General features: G+C 29.4%; 2 protein-coding genes across 3 annotated transcripts; one reads left to right on the forward strand and one right to left on the reverse strand.

Annotated features, from left to right (window-relative positions):
* Positions 1 to 284: 284 nt before the first annotated feature.
* Positions 285 to 1,377, forward strand: LOC112638990. Its single transcript, XM_025411700.1, has 3 exons — positions 285 to 317; positions 579 to 852; positions 1,178 to 1,377. Exons 1-3 carry the CDS (start codon positions 285 to 287, stop codon positions 1,288 to 1,290), a joined length of 420 nt encoding a protein of 139 aa, XP_025267485.1. The 3' UTR covers positions 1,291 to 1,377.
* On the reverse strand, positions 631 to 21,063 carry LOC105254466 (1-phosphatidylinositol 4,5-bisphosphate phosphodiesterase). Of its 2 annotated transcripts, none has more exons than XM_011263161.3 (20): positions 20,813 to 21,063; positions 13,697 to 13,751; positions 11,535 to 11,763; positions 11,336 to 11,395; positions 10,725 to 10,862; positions 9,758 to 9,837; positions 9,232 to 9,367; positions 9,046 to 9,146; positions 8,507 to 8,673; positions 7,977 to 8,187; positions 7,157 to 7,415; positions 6,868 to 7,062; positions 6,556 to 6,754; positions 5,985 to 6,142; positions 5,696 to 5,902; positions 4,900 to 5,272; positions 4,562 to 4,714; positions 4,326 to 4,503; positions 3,561 to 4,011; positions 631 to 2,516 (listed from the first exon to the last, which is right to left on the reverse strand). In XM_011263161.3, the coding sequence occupies exons 3-20, from the start codon at positions 11,703 to 11,705 to the stop codon at positions 2,445 to 2,447; spliced, it is 3,309 nt and encodes a 1,102-aa protein (XP_011261463.1). In that variant the 5' UTR covers positions 11,706 to 11,763; positions 13,697 to 13,751; positions 20,813 to 21,063; the 3' UTR covers positions 631 to 2,444. The 2 variants fall into 2 exon arrangements, with proteins under 2 accessions (XP_011261463.1, XP_011261456.1); XM_011263154.3 differs by having other exon boundaries at positions 6,862 to 7,062; positions 20,813 to 21,060.
* Positions 21,064 to 21,530: the final 467 nt, after the last annotated feature.

Below are 21,530 nucleotides of genomic sequence, written 5' to 3' on the forward strand. Positions count from 1 at the left end.
CCACTTATTCCCAAGGATTCCGAAGAATCACATATGGTTTCCTCACGTACTCGCAACACCTTGAGTTACGTAATTCGGCAATGAAACGATCTCGCGGTTTTGAAACGATATATACGCTTATGGGCGTAACTGGCCGATTTTCCCATACGCACATATAAGCGCGCCACGCGAACTTACACCATGAAACACGAATTGTAAACATCCGCTCTTAGCATATAATATTCACATGAATTTGCGTAACACAGTTGCAGCGATCGTTGTATAAAATAGACTTCCATGGGAAGATGTCTTCAGTACAAAGGAGCGAAGCATTTGAAGTAAATTCATTATGAGATACTATGTGAGTGAGTGTTTGAAAAATTTAAAAACAGTGAATCTGTAAATTCTGTGAAAAAAAGTCAATTACATAAAATATCTTCACTTGCAATTCAATTAATTTGGCTGCTAAAAAATAATCGTATGAATTAAAAATTATCAATTAAAAAATTATTAAAATTAGCAAAGTCAACATAAAAAATTAAAATAGGTCACAAGATGATTCTTCATAGTGTTTAGAGAAATTTATATTTATATTTTAGTTGTTGCTATTGATAGTCGCTATTTGTGAGGCGAATATAATAACAAGAGATGTAGATTACACAAATCTTCAGGCAGTTTATCATGGTCATGGAGCTACGAGTTATCAAAATGTGCAGATTGATAATCATGATAATATAATAGTACCTGCAAACTATAGAGATCAAGCAGAGATTGTGAATTTAGGGCACGATGCATACCATGCTGATTACCAGCCAATTATTGAAATTGCGGAGTCTCACGATGATATAGATGACATCAATATATCCCATTTAGGTAAATCAAAATGTAAATTCATACATAGTAAATTGTATCCAATCCTTGAATATAAAAATATTAATTAAAATGTCAATTTACAACATACAGAAATTACTATAATATGTATCGTCTCAGTTAAGATTATATTAAAAATTAATCAAGAACAAAAATATATAACATTAACGATTTGAATTAGAAATATTAATATTATTCGGTACAGCTTAGAAATAGCATACTTAAAGAAATATTATTTAATGTTATTTTAAAAGAATTAGTGAAATATATGATATGTTCTTTTTGTTGTTTGACAAATATAAAGAATTCATTATGTTATTTGTTTCAGCCCCATACGAAGAATTTACTATTGCCGACATTAAGTCAGATGTATTCGAACATTATTTTAATCATGACGACGAGACACACGATTATGATCTCTCCTTCTACGAAAATAATTAAGAAAATATGTATTTAAAGAATTAATATTAAAATATTATTTTTTCGAAGTGATTAATTAGATATCAATTTGAGATTTAATTCTAAACAATAAAATACCTCAAATATTTAAGTGGTTTACTCTATTGTTTATAACGATGAAATAAAATAAATTATATACTTTTCGTGTATGTGTGTATATATATATATATATATATATATATATATATCTTACACAACAAAACATATAATATATGTTGTTGTAATATAATTTTTACTACTTCATAGTTTTTATCGGTTTACAAGCACGTGCTCTCGCAATCGCCCATAATGCAGCCAAAATGAAATGATCGCGAACGTTATTTGTAATATTTTTTTTATTTTATTCTTTATATCTAATATATAGATATATATGTAGAATGATATAATAATTTATGTAAATAACATTATATTATATAATGAAAACAACAATGTGTGATAATAATTATACTAGGCTCCCGTTTGAAATTTATTTACAAACCTGTGTGACTATTCGTGTAAGAGCATTGGCTGAAAATTACACGATCTCTCGAGATTCTATTGTATTAATACTCTAGTCATTATCAGCAATCACGAAAACTATTGGCTAAGATCCGTGAAAGCGTCTCTCAATTTAAGGTATGTATGGTCTAGAAATTCGTCACGGCAACAGCAAGAGTCCCTCTCGGTATTAGGCATCGACTCATGAATACAATCTCATGCACGCATACACTCATACACATGTTTCACTCTGATAGACTTCGATAATAGCGTTAACAATCAAAAAATATTTACTTCGACGTAGTAGATCACACCATTTGATCAGTATCCCGATCATGTGATATATTCTTTTTATATACCTAATACTTGACTAGATCACTTTAGTTTTATTGACTCCCTCATTAGTTCATAGGTACTCAAAGATTATGGAGACACGAGATGTTTGTTTATAAAAAAATACTTGCCTGAATGAATTAAAAACTGTAGTTGCTCGTTTACATCTGATTTCTCAATGTGCGACATTCATCGCTAGATACGATAGTGATAGCTAACAAAGTTTGATCCCAATTTCAAGTATAATTAACGATAATAGTAAACAGTCCTCACTTATAGCGCACTATCGCTGGAGGTGAATTGCGAAGAAACTCGATTGGCACTCATCACACGTAGAATTCAGCCAGCATCTTAGCCAGCTCGTAGTCCATGTCCTCATTCTTGTACATATCCATGATCTGAAAAAATGTGTATAGTTAGACTAAATTATATTAAAAAATGAGTTTGTCATCATTAAATTCCAATTTTATATATGTTAAAGAATATTCTTTTGATTTTCAGATTTTTCAATGAATTACGAAAACTCCTTGTTCTAAATTTTAGTTCTGATTGATAATAATGAAATGATTAATTTATTTGTTTAAGATTCATTTAATTCAATCTTAAATGCTGATTTTATTATCTTTGGAATATACATATATATGTATGTTGATGTGATAAACAGATCAGTTTTGATAATTAATTTAATATACTTCTTTATATATCTGATAAAACAACCAAAAAATTTTTACAAGCTACTTAAATAACGAAACATAACATTAATAAAATACAAAATCTTTAATTTTTATTATGTCAAATATTTAGTTATAGATATTTATAATTCTTGATTAATTTATTTTCTTGATAACTTGTTATAATATCATTTCTCCTAATTAATATAATCTTACTTATAATTCGCAATTCACTTTGACATATAACATTGTAAAAAAATATCGGAGGAAAATAAAATATGAAATAATTTTTAAGAAAAAAAGTTTATTAAGAAAATATTCAGTAAAGCATAAACGTATAACAAACTAAGAGAAACATAGACAATAGAGAAATAAATAAAACTAATTTTAATATACATAAAATTAATATAAATAAAATCCAGCTTAATTACAACATAAAAATTCATAATTGCGAAACAAAAATATACAATCAATTAAATTCAACTTTTTAACAAATTAGATCTTTTATCACAAATCTGTTAATTAATACATCTATTTGGAAGGAATATCCAATGTCACATAATTAAAATAAATAAAATAAATCTAAAAACATCTAGATTTTCCGCAATTTTTTAAGTACATAATCGATTAAAATAAATGTTAAATTTGATGTCAAAATACGTAAATTGCTTATAATTATAAATTACATTAAATGTACTATCTCTACATACAAAATACAATAAACTACACTACCGGGAAAATTCCTAACCTAGCAAGAATTTGTTGCCTTACCGCGTTCATATCCTTCTGCAATTCCTCCAGTTGTTTCTCGTGAATCACTTTAAGCTTCTCTTTCTCCCTGTTTTGAATCATCTGCGCGATCTTACGCTCCTCCATGAATTTTTTCGTATTGTTCTGCTGTTTCTCCCTGAGTCTGCCCTCTTTGATCCCTCGCGTCTTCAAAGTCTTATCATTCATAACCTCTCTCGCACTTTCTACCGAAAGTCTCGCTTGTCGCGCAGTTATATCTTTCATCTCCCGATCATGCCGTGCAGTCAGCTGTTTCTGTTGCGTGAGCTGCGCGGCCATGCACAATTTGCATAACTGCGTTCGTCGCTCCTCCAGATGACCGCGCACCAGATCGCGTTCTTCTCGGCGCTGCCTGTCAGCGAAACGCGACCACTGCGCCGTCTGTTCGGAAACAGCGCGACGAACGATAGGATCTCTTGAAAGCTCCGCTTTGCTACAACAGATTTTTAATTTTTAAATTCCTATAAATTATTTTATTTAATAAATTATAAATTATTACTTATTATTTTAATCATTAATTATTGTGTTTAGTCAATTTAATTTTAAATTCGATTAATCTTTAATTCTGCTCGTGGACTATTTATTTTACGTGTACTTTTTTTAAAAATTTTCACTCTTTAAAAAAGAATACGTTTTCAAACTCATCTTACTGTCATCAAATTATTTTTTTGATCAAACATAAGCGCCATTTAAATATAATTAGATGAACATAATAATTTCGATTTAAATTGCGCAAAAATAACTAACTTTTTTCCCTTAAAAATCTTCTCTATAGCAACGCAATGTTGCTTCTGGACAGTCAACTTCTCCTTGTGATGCCTCTTTCTCAAAGACTCTAATTCTTTTTGCTGTTTCCGTAATACTTTTTGATAACCCTTTTCTTGTCTTAAAGTCTCCAGAGTAATTGGATCAAACTTCATTTCCTCTGTAAAAATAAAATAAAGTATATTCAATTAACACGATTCCTGCATCTTGCGATTTACCTCTTGGTTTAGTTGCTTCGTAATGTACGTTGTTTTTGCTGTCCATATTGTTTTTGCTGTCGCTCTCTTCAATTCCCAAGCCTCGTATTTTATTTTGCGACATACTTTCTGTCTTTCTAAATGCTCGTGGCGCTGTTAAAGCGTCCATAAATTCTAAAGAAAGTCATAAACATTGAAACAATCAATTTATAGAGTTAATGTATATTTTTGATTAAAATTATACGAACAAAAAGTAAAAATTATATAAAAATGTGTGTATTCACATAATAGATAAATGCATATATTTTTTCACATAATTATGTAGTTAAGACGTAGCATGAGATATCTATTGATCGTACCTTCAAAACCATCTGGCACATAGATTTTGATGTCAATGTTGCAAAACAACATAGGCAGAGACATGGGAAAATTGGCTTCAGTTCGCAAAGCAATGTGCCGATAACCGGCTTGTAAACCGTCTAAAGGAACGATTCTTTGTCCTAACAGCTTGCCGTTCGATTCATCGTATACTGCGAATCTCAAAGCAGCTAAATCTGGTAGGACAACTTTTCTGAAGAGAAAGGGCTCTTCGTTATAAACGGGGTTCAGACCATTAGCGGGGACTACTCTGGTGCGAAATTCTTTACGTATCGTGTCGGTTGGTAGGCCGTACATTTCGACCTCCACGTACGTTCCGACTTTCTTGTCGGATAAGAACTGGCCTGCTATTACCTGTTACAATGTTAGAATAATAAATATAATTTTAATCTTGAATACATTATATATATATATATATATATATATATATATATATAATGTATATAATATTATTGTGAAGATAACGAATTAATGAATATTCAAACGTATAAAGTATCTTGAAAGAAGTCAATTGTATTTCAAAGAATCTTATGTAATATATACGTAATGTATTCATACAAGAAAATTTATTAAACATTATATAATATGATAAAAGAATTGAATTTAAATAGTACCAAACTTATAAGATATGAAAAAATCGGATAAATATATCAATATATAATTTTATATAGTAAAAACAGAAATAATATATAAAAGTCATATTAATTTTGTGAATTATCTGGAAAAAGAGAAAAGAAAAATCAAATAAATTATATTATTTAATAGAGAAAAACATACTTGAACACTACACTGTGTGGCAATCACTCCATCCACAGGACTCTCAGCGAAAGGATCGAAACTCCTGTCGGCTCGTCTCATGAAATCCGGCTTCAACAAATATCCCGAAGAACCGTTGTACTCGAACTTGCCTTGATTCAGTTGCATGGGCAGATCCGGAGTTTGAAAGTTCAGCGACACCATTTGGCAGCCAGCGTTCCAGAAGACCTGTTTCGCAACGATCGATCATTGAGAGACTTTTCTTCGTGTTCTTTGTAGAGCAAATTGCATTCTGCAAACATATATTTACCTGTGGCATATAATTGGAAGAGTCAGCTCGTGTGCCTTTCGGATAAATTCGACTCATCTGCCGTTTGTTATAATTTACGAACTCAATAGCCGATGTTTTCAAATAATTCAAACCAGCCGTTTCCGCAAAGGAAGACATATTGTGATGAATATTTTTTTCTGAAAATGTAATTTGCTTTCAATTATAATTTCAATCAATTAAAATTATTAATAGCAATTTTAATCTCATTATTGGAAAGAATATAAAACGTATTTATATGCATAACTTTAAGTGAAAATTATATCCAAATTTTATTTTGCATTTTGTATAGAAAGCATTAATTATATATTCAAAGTTGTCTTGATAGAAATATTAATGCAATGTATAATGTATAAAATCAATGTATAAAATTAATGTATAATGTATTATTATAATGTATTATTATAATTAATGTATTAATTCAATATATATATTGTTACATATATCTCTTTTATATATTTATAAAAAATAAAATTCGGAAAATAGTAAAAAATTCTGATAGATACATTTAATTAATTTTATTTAACAATGCAAAAATAAAAATTTCACTTACGTTCGGCAACATCGAAGCCAGCGAACTTTATGGGTTGTGCATAGTTAACCATGGAGGATAGCCATGGATGTACATTTGTTGTACTTCCGGTATAAGGTTGAGCTGCCACCAGCTCTATACTATCGCCAAGACCGGTTGGACCACTGCCAGATTGCTGCTGTTGAATGCTTGACGATGTTACAGATTCAGAAATTTCTTCCTAAGAATTAAAAGATATATCACCGTTTCACCATAGGAACTGTGGCCATTTAACTCCAATAAATGAAGGGGTACTACCAACTCCAAAAGGATTATAATGAAGGTTACCTTTACCGGTTGCTGTTCCACGACGGCGGCAATGGTCAGCGGCGCACTGGCATCTTCCTTGACCTCGTCCTCGATCACAAATTGACCTTGTTTGAAGAGTTCCAATTCCTGCTTCTCGACCTCGGGCTTTAAGCGCTTATTCTTAATGAGAATCTTACGTTTCAGCATGCTGGGCGGCGGCAACGGTACTCCTGGCTCCAGCTATTTTAAGTGCATTTAAGATAATTCACATGTTTTTTTATAAACTGATTATAAAAGATATTTTATAATATGTTTTCGATATTAATCAACTTACAGGATATTCTTTTAAAGGTTCCCTCAATAATAAATCACCCAGAATTTCATCACAATATTTGGCCAATTTGTATTGTTGCTTTTTGCTACAATGATTTTCAAAACTGAGAATCACTGGGTATTCCGACGTAACAAAGGCCGTGTCTCTGACCGCGTATATAACGTCTTTGAATAGAATGTCGGTGCACATAGCTTTGCCGTGAGTAATTATCGGCTCTTCGTCTTCCCCTTTGCCGTCCCAACAATCCAATTCAACGCATCTTTAAATTTGAAATAAATAAATGCTGAGCGAGAGAGAGAGAACTCTCACGATATTGATAATTATTTCTCTTATATACTACAAAATAATCGTCCGTTTATTTATGTAAATTATGTTTATGTAAATTAATAAAAATTAAACGAAATATTACGATATGTAAATTAATAAAAATTAAACGAAATATTACGGATAGAGGGGGAGAGAGAGAAAGAGAGAGAAATTTATTGTGTATTTATATTCATAATTATTTATTACTTAATATTACTAATTTTTTTAATTTTATTATAATTTTATTATAAAATTAAAACAAATAAACTTTTATCTACGTGTCATTATGAAACATGAGTATATTATGAAAATGGATCAATATTCATTAAATATCAGGTATATCAATTTTATGTCAAGATATAATATCACATATTCAAATAAATGCTTTGATTAAATTAGCGCAATTCATGCAGCTATAAATATGTACTAGTTATTGAGAACTGCCAGAATATGTACGTCATAAATAAGGTGTGATCGTCGTTTCTATTCTCTATTGCACAATAGTATACTTTACCTGCATCCGGCAAGTAGAACTTGTCTATACATTTCGACGCTGCTTCTTCCGCCAAATTGTCGTCCGCTTAAGTATGTATTGTGACTCGAATTGATATAATAATGCGCCAATGATTGATCCATATCCATATAAACGTCAAGCCTATCGAGGAAAACCGGAGCGTTCTCATCGGACATCAGGTACCTTATGAAGCCATCCTTCGTCATTGTTTCTGAAAATACGCAGTTATTATTTCGGGACTACTTAGGTCGATACCTTTATGAATTTTTCATTCATAGATAAGATAAATAATTGATCGAGCTGATTCAATATTTTACATAGTCATGTTGAACTTCTTCTCTTATTTATTTTTTATATCTTTAAAATATCACATTATTCCAATACATTTTATATGTGAAGACAAATAAAATATCTATAAAAAAATTCAATATTTCTTACAAGAGAACTGAATTAGACCTTGGTCTTAGGAAAGTCGAGAAAAACGCTAAAGCTTCTGCTAAAGTTACATGATTTATTTATCAAGCTCTTACTTTCATTACGAGCAACTTCGTTCTGTTCGTAATCATTGATAATTTCCAGTGCTCGTTTTTCGTCATAAAGTGGATAGAGAATTTCGTTCAGGGTCGGATCTCTTTGCTTTTCGTTGAGAAAGGTAATCAGTTGCTCCAGATTAATCGTATCAGCTTTACCCTGTGTTCTGGAATTTTTAGAATAAATAATCGTGTTAAATTCGTATAAAATTTTTTTTCTATATGTCTGTCTCATTTTAAAACAGATATAAACTATAAAGTACTATTAAGAATAAAATGTATTTGTGTGCAAAATGTAAAAAATAAATATACATAAATATGTATAAGATTTCTTTCTATATATATTTCTTTATTAAATGCGTTTTTTAATACGTTTTACATTTTTAAATTCCTTATTTTTATAAATAGAAAAACTTTTATATTTATAGTATTATTTATATTCGATATTGAGATAATTCAAATTTATAATTAATAACCTTTGAAAAAATATATCTAGATTTTTAAAAAATATTTTAAATATTTCTAAACTGAGTACTCACATTGATTGAAATAATTCTTCTATGTCGTTTCTCGGGCATATTTTGTGATAAAGCGCGTAAAATGCGTCGAAAGTAAAGTCATCAGGTTCTATTACGTCATTCTAAAAGTAAAAAAAATTTTTGCAATATTTTCGCGAGAGACAGAAATAATATCGATGGCTTATCTTAGTAATTATCAAGTAGTACTTTTCCGCTAGGTAGGCCTAATTCAGAAAGACACTGATAAACGAGTTTTTCTGTCTTGCCAGACGCGAATGTTCTCGCGACTACCTTCACTGGAACTTTTCCATTAGGATCCACCAACATTCTCAGTCGCATCCAACTAAAAATAGCATAAAGATTGTCTTATCCATCTACTCTATTATATATTTAAAAGAAAAATCATGCAAAAACAAAACAAAATTATACAGAATAAAGCATAAAGTTCTGTCAATTTTAATTTTCAGTACACTTTAGTTAAGTTTTTGATATCATAAAATCTACATGCTAATAAGAAGAGACAAACAATTCAATAAAACTTAAAAAGGGAATCCGAAAACGATGATACGATATAAGAATTATATCGAATTCAGCAATCAAATATTTTTTTACTTCAGAAAGAAAATAGAAAAATTACGTTTATGTGTGTAAAATTTATGATTAATTATTTCATAAAGATAAACAATGCTATTGTTCATAATGCAAGTGTATATAAATGTATTGGCAAACTCACTGTTTCTTCAGACAAGTAAGCGGACAAACGTTATTCGCTTTGACGTTGTGCGTAATCGATCGAACGCCATCCAACCATACCTGTGACGACATATATAAATGACATAATATAGATTGTTCTTTTTATTAAAATGAAAAAAGCTGTTATTTGTAAAAACTAAATATAGATACGAACTATAAATTTAAGTCACCCAAGTCATTAAGCTTATCAGTCTTTTCATCCGCAACACATTATACGTTACAGCTAAATGTAAATGTTATTTATAAAAATACAGAAAAATAGAATTCCACTGTCGCAAAATCATTACTGCATATTTAATATAAAAGCAACCAAATTTTGCTATCATAATAGGTTATTATTTAATGCATTATAATCTGTTGATAATGAAATAGAAAAATGTTGCTGAATAAATTTTTCTAGAAATACGAATTTATGTTTTTATTGTTAATATTAAAGTAAATTTAATTGTTTAGTTACAAGAAATATATAAGGCAGAAAGGTCACAATACGATAAGAAATCAATTGTAGCATGTATGAAATTACGTGTAATATATTCGTGCTATTTGCGTATTAACTGCCCCAGTATAGCGGTAATTTCTAATAAAGTTTCTTGAAAACGAAAGGTAAACACAAACGAGCGATATGCTAATAACTTTTAAAATCAGATAAAAAGCTTCGTGATCGTTTACATTCATTATGTTGTACAACATTATTTCACTTAATCTATTATAAGACTATCATGATGAATAAAAATCATGTGTTGCAATTACAATTATTATATTAATCCAATTACATGATATTTATTATTAAATGAGAAATATTACTATCGAAAATTTGTTTTATTAAAGATAATAATAATGATAAATGCTACATTGCGGTATCATATCAGTCAGTCAATAATAATTTGCTTGACTGATAGGCTTAATGTGGATGTCCTATTTCTGTTGCTATTATGATTGGCGTTTACCTTGGCTGTGGCAAGATCCGGACATACAACATGTTGATAATTAATGTTGGTGTAATCAGCACCAGAACAGATGGTTAGGCTTTTTTCGTCCAACTGTTCACCGTGCTTACTCAGTAGCTTATCATATAGCTTTGGGTCCTATTTGAAACATGTCAGCCTATTAATTATTGTCTTTTTTCTTCTTTTTTTTATTGTTTTTTGTGTATTTTTTTGGTGATTTTTATATTTCGCATGTATAATTAATTTTTCTTTAAATAGGATAGAGAATTATATATCAATATCTTATTTAATTAAGAAAGTGTATAATATTCATTTAAATTTACTATTAGAAAGTCGAAATATATACTGAATGATTTGTTAATGTAATTAAAAGATAATAATAAATACATTGACATAATAGAAATATTTTCTCTCATATTATTTTAACATAGTTAAAAGGAACATTATTCGTAAAGAACATCGAAAATTACGTAATGCTCGTATTTTCACACAATTAAAATACAAAAATTAATGATTTATAAGATCTTAAATTAATTTCTGAATAAGTGTGAAAGTAGTTTTAACAGATTAAATGCTATCATTATTTCGAAGCGGTAAAACAATTCCTTTACCTTTGGAACGCCACCGGCTCTAATGTCGCTCACTTGACACAATTCTATAACATCGCCGTCCTGCGGAGGAGAGAGAGAGAGAGAGATAAGATAAGAATGAAAGTCTATTCAGAAATCGTAGATCGCTAAAGATTTTAGAAACTCTCCTCGTTCCTTTAAAAGCAAACAAAAGGACGCAGACGATGGCAGAAAAGCTCACCTTCCCCTCACTCTGCCAATAAATAAAGAAAGCATATTCGTCAACTTTAAACAGGCAATTCAGCTCGATTTCAGTATTATCTTTCTCCTCCGTCCAACGATCGAAGACGCAGCCGGTACGGAGTGCTTCCGGCACGTCGATCTGCCAGTTGAACTCGAACTTCTTCGTCATCTCCGCGATGTTCCACCGACTTCCGGCAAAGTCAGCCTAGATACGGCGTTTTCCGGTTCTGTCAACAAGGATCAATGTCGCCATTAAAGGTATCGGAGTTTCTCATCAGATCTATCTTTTCTATTGGTTGCTATCAAATTTTTTTTCGACATAAATCGCAAACAGTTTCTGTTTAATTCTGTTTGCGTCGAGGCTTTAAAGATAGATATTTACACCTTACATATATCTTTAGTATTCCTGCTACGTAAATTGTTTGCTAATGACTTACGATTATAACTCGATTGTATTTGAGCGAGATACTATGCGTTTATACTGCACGATGTTATAAATTTCTAAAGTTAAGCGTCGATGTTTATTCAGTGCAGTTTATGCAATGCACAGTTTGCAGTCTTTATAAACATACCAGTCGAATTTTTATAAACATAATTGCTCGATATAAAGGCATACGTGATGGATATAATTAAACCTCGAAGAATTATCATTAGTTGAAAAAAGTCTAATTGCAAGCAAGTAACATTTTTTTCTAATAATCAAACGATCTTTGCACTGACACGTAATTCTCTTATTTAGAACTCGTTTGACGCCGTATTTAGTTAGATAGTTATTAGCTGACCTGTGGCCCCAATAAGTAATATATACGTAATACTTCAATAGAATCATTTGAACCTTAATCGAGCGTTAACCCCTCTGGAAAATGAAACACTAACGTTCTTTGACCTTTAATTTAAAAATCATTTTTTTAAATTAGAAACAATAAAAAGAAATTAAAAAGAATAAATTAAAAAAATAATAATTAATATTAAAAGTTATTTCTAGTACTAATTATACTCTTTATCATTAATGTAATTTATGTTGTATTTGTTTATGTTATTTTTTTTAATCAGCGTATATTCTTCTGAAGATAAATGTAGATATATTTTTACAGAAGATATTTTAATATTTAAAACTAATAATGAACATAATTATTTTCTATAAAATTATCTTTAACTTTGATTTTTCGAATGCATTTTGCCGAGATCTTTCCTTTTTCTTGGAAAATAGAAATAGAAATGCATTCATGCATTTCCATAACGAGGCCTTGCATAATTATTTATGTTTATTACTACATATCTATTTACATATCTATTTACATCTATTATTTATTCCATCTTTTATATAATTATGGAATTACCACCACTAGAGATCTCGTTCATATATTTTATATTTTTCCATCATATATAATTTATATATAATATTAATACGTATATTTTTATTTTAGAATAGATGTTTCTTTCCTATTTTATATAAAAAATTTTAAAAAAGCATTCTTTGTAGCTTCTTTCTTCTCTGACCTATTATTACTTTTGAGTCTTATAAACTAATTTTGTCTACGGAAGTTAAAAAAATAGACTCTGTAATGTGAATAGCTTTAGTACTAGCATAAAAAACTGAAAAAAGATAAAGGAAAAAAACGTCATTGCACACTTTGTATACTGAAAATATAGTCTGACTAAAATAGTTAAGTCTTCTTTTTACATACAACGTAGCGTTATGAAACGCTTTTTGATGATATAAATAAATATCTCTTGCATATTTTTTTATGTATTGTATTCAACTATAATTACAATAATGTAAGAAATTTTGGATATTATATGAATATCACAACAATATAATCGAATTTATTTTTATTTGTTTCATGTTGCACGTATTATTAAAAGGAGAATCGAATATTCGTATTATAGTTTCTTTTCCTTGAAACATCGGCTTTTGGATTTTGGATAATCGATAGTTTATCACGGTACAGAGAGCTTTCTAGCGTCGTTGCACCGATTAACCTTTATAGCAAATCTGCATCATGTGAGACAAGATATGTACATGTAAATGTTGTCAAATGAAAATAGTCATATATAAGAAAGTTTTGTTAAATATCCGCACATATAATAATCACACTGTAACGATTAGAAATATTAACAATATTATTAACAATAGCATATGATCGTGAAAGTACTTACAATGTTAAGAGCGTCTCTTCCGAGTTGACTTGCTCATTTTAACTAATGGCTGCACCTGCAACGAAACAAATTAATTTTTTTTAATTGGTTTATAATATAAATTATTTATTTCGTGCAAATAAAATTTATCTGTTTTATATTTAAATGTTTTGGAAAGAAATGCCGAAGTTAAAAAGATATCCAATTGTTTCCAATTAATTATGCCAGACAGAATTCATTTTTCTGCATAATTATTCCTCTCTTACGCCACTCTATCCTATTAAGCAACGTGTTAATTATATCTACGGGCAAACACGTGCTTTTATGAAGTAAGTTTCGATTAAATGACTTAATCAATATCTTCATATAATTACGATAAGTTTACGTAACAATTTACGTAATATTTACGTAATTTGAAAAATCTAAATAATAACTTCTTGTCATTAAGTCTATTCACTCAGTAACTTTGAAATTGTAAAATTATGAAACGCTTATTATCATTGTAAATTAAAGAAAGATAATATTAATAATGTATATTGCAATAATAGTGTTTTATTGTAAATTTATGTAATTTAAAAAAATTTTTCTTCATTATTATAAAAAAATAGATATTTAATAAATACGAAAATATGTAAAGTAGTTATTATATTTAAAATTATATCATTAAAAAAGCATTAATAAATAAACGTAACTTAAACAATTTCAGACATAAATATATAATTATAATTTTTAAAAATATAATTATTATTTTTTATTGTTTTCATTAATATCACTGATACAATATTTCTTTAATCAATTTTTATTAAATTATTAAATTGATTAAAATAATTATTGATAAGATCATTTCAACAATAATATATTAAACTGTGCTCTTCTTATTTATCTAGATTTTTCCTTATTTATCTAGATTAAAAATACATTAAAGTAATTGTGAAGGGTAGAAAACAACAACGAGTGACGTATTACTTTCAAGATTTTTATTAATAGATGACATAGCGTTTACTTTACATATACATAAAGGCCATTTTAATATATTTTTTAATAACTTCAATCATCTATTAAGATACTACGTTATACTTTTATTAAAAGTAAATCGAAATGTGAAAGTTTTCTTTAAGATATTAAAATAGTTATAAATATGTAAAAAATATATTATTTAATTTCTTTAATATTTTTAACTATTTTTTAATAGTTTCTATTAATATCATTAATGCGATTACTTAATAATTCTTTAAACAATTTTTATTAAAATGATTAAAATAATGTTATTTTATTTTTGAATTTTTATTATCTATTCTATTAACATTAATATAAATATCATCAACGGAAATCCTAAATTTTATCGCATTTTATCTTAATTGGTGCATCAGGAAATGGAAGCTGCCGATAGAAACCGCCATATTCCGTATCTACTATGGGCTAACACGAGAAGGCACTCATGATTAAATACACGTTTTTTATAACGGGCGTAAAAATATTTGCCACTAATAATTTTTATCTGCCTAACGAAAATAAATAATTGTTAAAAAAATCTATTATAACTATTATAATTATTCTTATATATATTTCTTTTATATATATATATATATATATATATATATATATATATGTAATTAATACAATTTATATTAGAAAAAATAAACACACACTCGGATATTCTAAAAGCGAATGCAAAATCTTGCCAAATCATCAATTGCACATTAACCACAGCTTCCGAGAATTAACCACATCTTCCCGGATGTTTTTTGCTTGTGGCAATATATTTATTGTTATTATCGCGCTTCTACGAAGAAAGAATTCAATTGCTGTCAGAGAGTTGCCAAGCGATTAATTGACATCGTAGTTTCGCCGTTAATGTTCACGTACAAAATGTCAACCGCGAGCAAATTTAGCAATAACAATTTTCACATAAAATGTAAAATGTATACAAACAAATATACTAATAATGAGTCATAGCGCATTGATATTGGGTGAAAAATATCGACTCACCGAATGCAACCATTAATGTAGGCATCTGTAAAATGCATATAATCGACATGTATCACGAATATGCGTGGGCATATAGCACGTGTCTACATAAACATCGTATGTATACCGATCGTATAAACAGACAAATGTTACGAAAATATATGCGATTTTCTTATTGATGTGCGCTTCTTTTCATCTGTAAAATTAAACTTATATTTTTAAGATATGACATAAATTATTAGAGTTTCAAATACCTCCCAAGAGAGTTCAACTTCTAAAGTTGAATCGATTTTAGAAACAGCTATTTAAACCAATGAAAAAATGATTTAAAAAGTCGGAAGGTAATTTCGTAATGGCTGTCAAAATATAAAAATTGCAACTTGTTTTGTAAAAATCTATTAGAGCTATAGAAGTACATTTTTACAAAATTGTGGAAAATTCCTTAAAAAATTAAAATTTTTATTGTTAGATAAGACATAAAGATGCAAAGTTAGCCTTCAGATTTCTCAAATTGTGTTTTAAAAATGATAGAACTCTTCCAAAATTTGAGAAACTTTTCGAGAACATATTTGCAAGGACACATTTCAAAATTCTAATCATTGCTTTCATATTTTGAAAATGTAAAGCTAACTTTACAATTATCTTCCCTTCAGTATAACAACATTTCTGGAGTCTAATAAATTAATAAATCTAATAAATTAGCACAAATTTTATCATACCATATTGCGTAACTTATAATTATCACAATCTTTATTATACCATACTGCGTAACTTATGATTATCACAATTCTTATCATACCATATTGCGACTTGTTAAAAGCACCATTGATAGCATTAAGATAATGCGTCACAGTAAAACTGAAGATAAGGAATCAGTTATTTAAGATCATCCGTATTATTGTAATTAGGTATTTCTACGAGATATCCTGATATTAAATATTTTTGAATATTTATTATTATTATTATATATAGTTATTATTTAATACATTTAATTTAAAATAATATTAAAAAATAATATCTGTAATACTTAAAGAGCGCACGATACGACTTTATAATAGAATATTTTTTTGTATACTATATATTTTCAAATGTATATAATATATTTAAAAAATATAATTGTGTAATTCGTTTATTTTTATACAAAAGAGCGATTATTAATACTGTAGCAGCGAAATTATGCGTCTAGTCTTATAATAGAAAATATAAATATATTAATATAGATACTTTATCTCTATATTTAACTTATTTTCCTGTAAATTTAATTTATATTATGATGTTATTCTCTTCCATAATTCTCTTTCTTTCATATATGACAGAAAAACGATTAAAAATTAAATATGATATTGTAAGCATCTCATATTGTTCATACTGCTACTTTATACATCCTGCGCATGTTTGTGACCTTTGTATCCATAATTCCTGGAAATTTTCATTAAAATATAATGCATCATTACATACAATTATCTGATATTAGCATAAAAGCTCTAATTTCCAGGAATATAATTGCAATAGCAATTATAATTGCAAATTTGCAAAAATTTTAATAGCTTTAACAAGTATTACTAAAACTATATTATATTTTTATTCTTTGTTTTCTTAGTATTCTAAATAAATAATTTTGTTTATTTCCCACGTCTATAATATTATCATTAATTGCAATTATATAAGCATCATGTATCCCGCGTAATTACTTCTAAATCTAAATTTATTCTTTATGATCTAATACATACATTTAAGTAATCTAAATCTCTTTTATTATTGATAAAAAATTATAATAACAAATACCATATTTTTAGTGATAATACTGTATCCTTAATTAAAATAATAATAAAATTAATTTTGATTATAATTTTTAAAGAGTTCCAAAAATATTATATTAATAATTTCATTTAATGAAACGTAAAAAGCATCGATACGAAATTGAGATCTGTCTAAGACTTGGATAATCAGCAAAAAACTATAAGAATATTAAACTACATTTATTATAAGAATATCAGTTGCTAAATGGCTAATTAGAATAAATGATTGAATTATCTAATGCGAATCAATAATTATATAATTGATGAGTAATTTCTGGAACTTCGGAGGTTGAAGTATATCGTGACATTGACCGCTGAATCGCTCAATACACCTAATGGCCACTTTAAGCAGAATGAAAGCAAATAAGGCTTATGATCTGACAATGTCCATTTTTAGAGTAGGCATATTTGTATTATATGTTTATATAAATATATGTCAGATTTCTTAGTTTTAATAAAATAAGTGATAAAATTTATAAAAGGAAATATCAATATTAAAATTAAATTCAATCACGTGTTCATTTGACAGACAAGTTAATTTTTGTTTATTCTATATATTTATTTTTTAAACATTTTTTTTATACATATCTCTTATATGTTACGCATTTTAGAAATTTAAAATTAAAAAAATGTCTATTCCAATTTTTATTTTATCTTCTTATTTATTAACTTTCTGTAATTATTTTAATATTTGTGTTTATGATATTAAAAATTAAATATGATATTAAAAATATTAAATTAATTTCAAATTCAGATATTTTATTCATAATTAGACGATAACTAAATGTGAATTGTTTCTTATTTACAACAAATAAATATGCATATTTTTGAAACACTTAAATTATTTTAGTTTCAACTAGATTTAAAATATATATTATGTATAATAATAATAAAACTAAATAATGTTATCTGTAATGTTTTCTTCACAGTCATATCTGTCAAATATTTTATCATATATTTCGCAAATTACATTACACTTTCTGAGAAAAAATATTTATTTTTATATTGAAAGGCTATAATTCTCTCTTTTATTTTAATAATTTCAAGATATTTGATAAACTAAAATAAAATATCCTATCAAATTGTTAATGCTTTTCCAACAAAAAATACCACGTGACTTTGTTATTGTTAGAATGCAAAATTGTTATGTCTTTCATTGATATCAGCTAGTTTCGAAAATGAAATAGATAGCTTCTGATAAAAAAATGCATTATGCAATGTGTTTACGACCTTAATGCACCTAACGATGCGCTCACATCGTGTTTGTATTCCACGTGGCAAGAGAAAACTGATGATTCGCGCAATTCACATTATCGTCGAAATTTATGAACGCATTTTTCTTAGATGCATTTCGTCGAAAAACTACAAATATTTCAAGAAACAGATTTGTGTGAAACAAAAAGTATGCATTTTGCGACCGTAGTGCAAGAATCTCTTGCGCCATTATATAAACTAATAACTTCGCATTTTGTCTGAGAAGAATAAAATTTGTTTCGCAATGTAATATTTCGCGAATTTACTGCATAATTGAATGATTGCGTCAAAGTTTCCTTCAAGTTTATTACGTTTTTCTTGCAGAATTATTATGAAAAGTCTATCGCGTTTTTATCATCAAACAGATTAGAAGAAAAGGATAATTTTCGAGTAAAGATAATAAAAGAATATTTCTGATGTATGATTCATTAAACTGGACAAACAAGCGCTGAGTCTTCATGTATTATATCTTCAACGCAGTTTGCATGTATATATATAAAGATTGACTAAGATCAATACGATAATGCCAATTATTAATAAAAATAGAGATGTACTCATCATTGAATAAATGATCATTTTAATAAAACTATTGCTTTGTTTCTGCTCGTAGAAAAAAAACGCACCTGCAATTATGTCTATTATATGTATATTATAACGATCGGACTATTAGACTTCCACTTTAACAATCGCGTTGGGATTATGAGTTACGACAAATGCCAGTACCATGAGAAGGATATGAGAGATATTTGCAACATATTTCTTCTCGACGAATGATAAATCTAGGAAGTCGAGATCAGGTGTCAGCCCGTGATGATCAAAATCGACCTGACCACAACGAGTGTCGTAAGCGACACCTTTTCTCTCGTTTTCTCTCGTCTTCGTCTCTCTCTCCATATCTCATCAGCGCAAGCGGCGCCTTCAGATTCCCTTGACCTCGAAAATCCTTCGGGAAGTCTTGCAGTCAGGGTCGTGTTCCGTTGTTACCATTACCACTTCGCGGCTATCTTACGCCTTATTTGCAGCTTATCTCTTGCGGCGATAAGACGCTGTTAATTAGCAAGTCGTCGTCGTCGTCGTCGTTTGCGGATCCGCTCGCTCCGTCGAGCGAATGTGTAATCGGATGGCGCATAATGCGTGTATGTCACGCGTAGCGCAAAGCATACGTGAATGATACGCACACATGCGAGCGGTGACCATCAGAGAAGTGAGAGAAGGTGCAAAAATATAAAGTGGGAGAGAGAGAAGGAGAGAAAAGGAGAGAGAAAGAGAGAACGGAGGAGAACCGCGTGGTATTACGCGTACGCTGCGAGTGTGTGCGTGTACAGTGCGCTTGATAGATAGTCGCTAAACGATTCTTTTTTCATACAATATTTCTCTGTCCCTCGTGAGAATCACTTTAATAATTACTGATATCATAGATTACACAGCGGAACGCTTTAAGTTACTTAGAGAAAGTGAATTACAAGCGCGGTCATCTCCTATCGACCTTCGTAATAGTCTAAGTAATTAGTGCGCGTGGTTAATACCAATTAAGTAGGAAACGATAATGCATTTGATACATGGCGCCCGGCTCATTATTCTGGTACATATATGTCCTATATGTAACAAATTAGTTTTGCACACACAGCATTACAGCAAGGCATCATTTAGTTTAAAGCACTCGTCAGTCTGTGATAGATAAAAATATTGCTTCGTGCTTTTAATAAAATAATAACATTAATTATAATTTTTAAAAGAGCTTCGAAGGAAAAAAAAGTTTAAATATATATTTATATTGGACTGACTGTCGAATAAAATTTAAATGACAGCATAATTTGTGGACAGACGCGCGTAAAATGAAACATAAATAAATAAATAAAAATTATATATATATATATATATATATATATATATATAATATGATAACAATAAAATGCAAATGTCATTCGAAAATCGCAAAAGTCAAAGACGAAGATTAATCGATCGAATGTGCGTGTTGAACGCGACACGCGTGACACATCTCGTGACCGTGCTCAGGAGCAGCATCAGTGGACGTCAATTGTACACGCGCGCACGCTCTCGCACCTTGCCTCCTTCCTCCCCGTCTGTCTTATGATTCTCGCGAAATTGGCCTTACCGTTCAATCGGTTCTCCGTGCCTTTGCGTAATTATCCGTCGAACGTCAGCGACTCCTCGATCGACGATTTCATCCGCCGGCGAGGTTTCGCGTATACATCAAACGGGCACACGTGCATCGAACATTCCGTGAGGGAAAACGGAAACAACACCCGGACGCGGACGTTTGTGCGCGTAAAATGTCACGCTCCGGTACCGGACGTCTTCCAGGCGCAACGGAAGAAACTGACGCTGCCGTCTCTGTTGGCGGGCGCACCAGCCGCCTGGCTCGATACCGTCTCTTTTCCCTTACGCGCATGTGCCGTCTGTGACCGTCGTTCAGCCTCCACTGCGTCTCGTCGGTAAGAACGAGATCTGCTCGTGCCATTGCATCACGAGCGTGGAATGTATGTACACTCGCCGTCAATAATGTCCTCTCACCTGAAAATAGCTCTTTTGGATCGAATACCTGGACACGTCGCGTTTAATTATTTGTGCATTATGACTATTGGTTCGAGAAAAATTCCTGAGAAGCTGAGGGACAATATGGAGTAGATTTTATATCGTGATATCGAATCGAACAATATTTTAAACATAAAAAAACAATAACGAAAACAATGGAGAAGATAATTAACTAATGGAGAATATCTAATAGAGAAGAAATCTCTCTGTTAACACTTTACTATTAATATTTTTTTTTCTAAACATGATTGACATAATCCGACTCTTTGATATCACAC

The sequence above is a fragment of the Camponotus floridanus genome, unplaced genomic scaffold (assembly GCF_003227725.1).
Source record: "Camponotus floridanus strain SB8 unplaced genomic scaffold, Cflo_v7.5 scaffold42, whole genome shotgun sequence".
Classification (NCBI taxonomy): Eukaryota; Metazoa; Arthropoda; class Insecta; order Hymenoptera; family Formicidae; genus Camponotus; species Camponotus floridanus.

Excerpts from the sequence above, each read along its gene's own strand:
- LOC112638990 (XM_025411700.1), top strand. The coding sequence starts at position 285 with ATGTCTTCAGTACAAAGGAGCGAAGCATTTGAA. Across the intron at positions 318-578 it reads AAAGGAGCGAAGCATTTGAA|TTGTTGCTATTGATAGTCGC; the intron begins GTAAATTCATTA and ends TTTATATTTTAG. Across the intron at positions 853-1,177 it reads CATCAATATATCCCATTTAG|CCCCATACGAAGAATTTACT; the intron begins GTAAATCAAAAT and ends TATTTGTTTCAG.
- LOC105254466 (XM_011263154.3), bottom strand. The coding sequence starts at position 11,705 with ATGACGAAGAAGTTCGAGTTCAACTGGCAGATCGACGTGCCGGAAGCA. Across the intron at positions 9,147-9,231 it reads TAGGCCTACCTAGCGGAAAA|AATGACGTAATAGAACCTGA; the intron begins GTACTACTTGAT and ends TTTTACTTTTAG. Across the intron at positions 6,755-6,861 it reads TGGAACAGCAACCGGTAAAG|GAAGAAATTTCTGAATCTGT; the intron begins GTAACCTTCATT and ends TTTAATTCTTAG.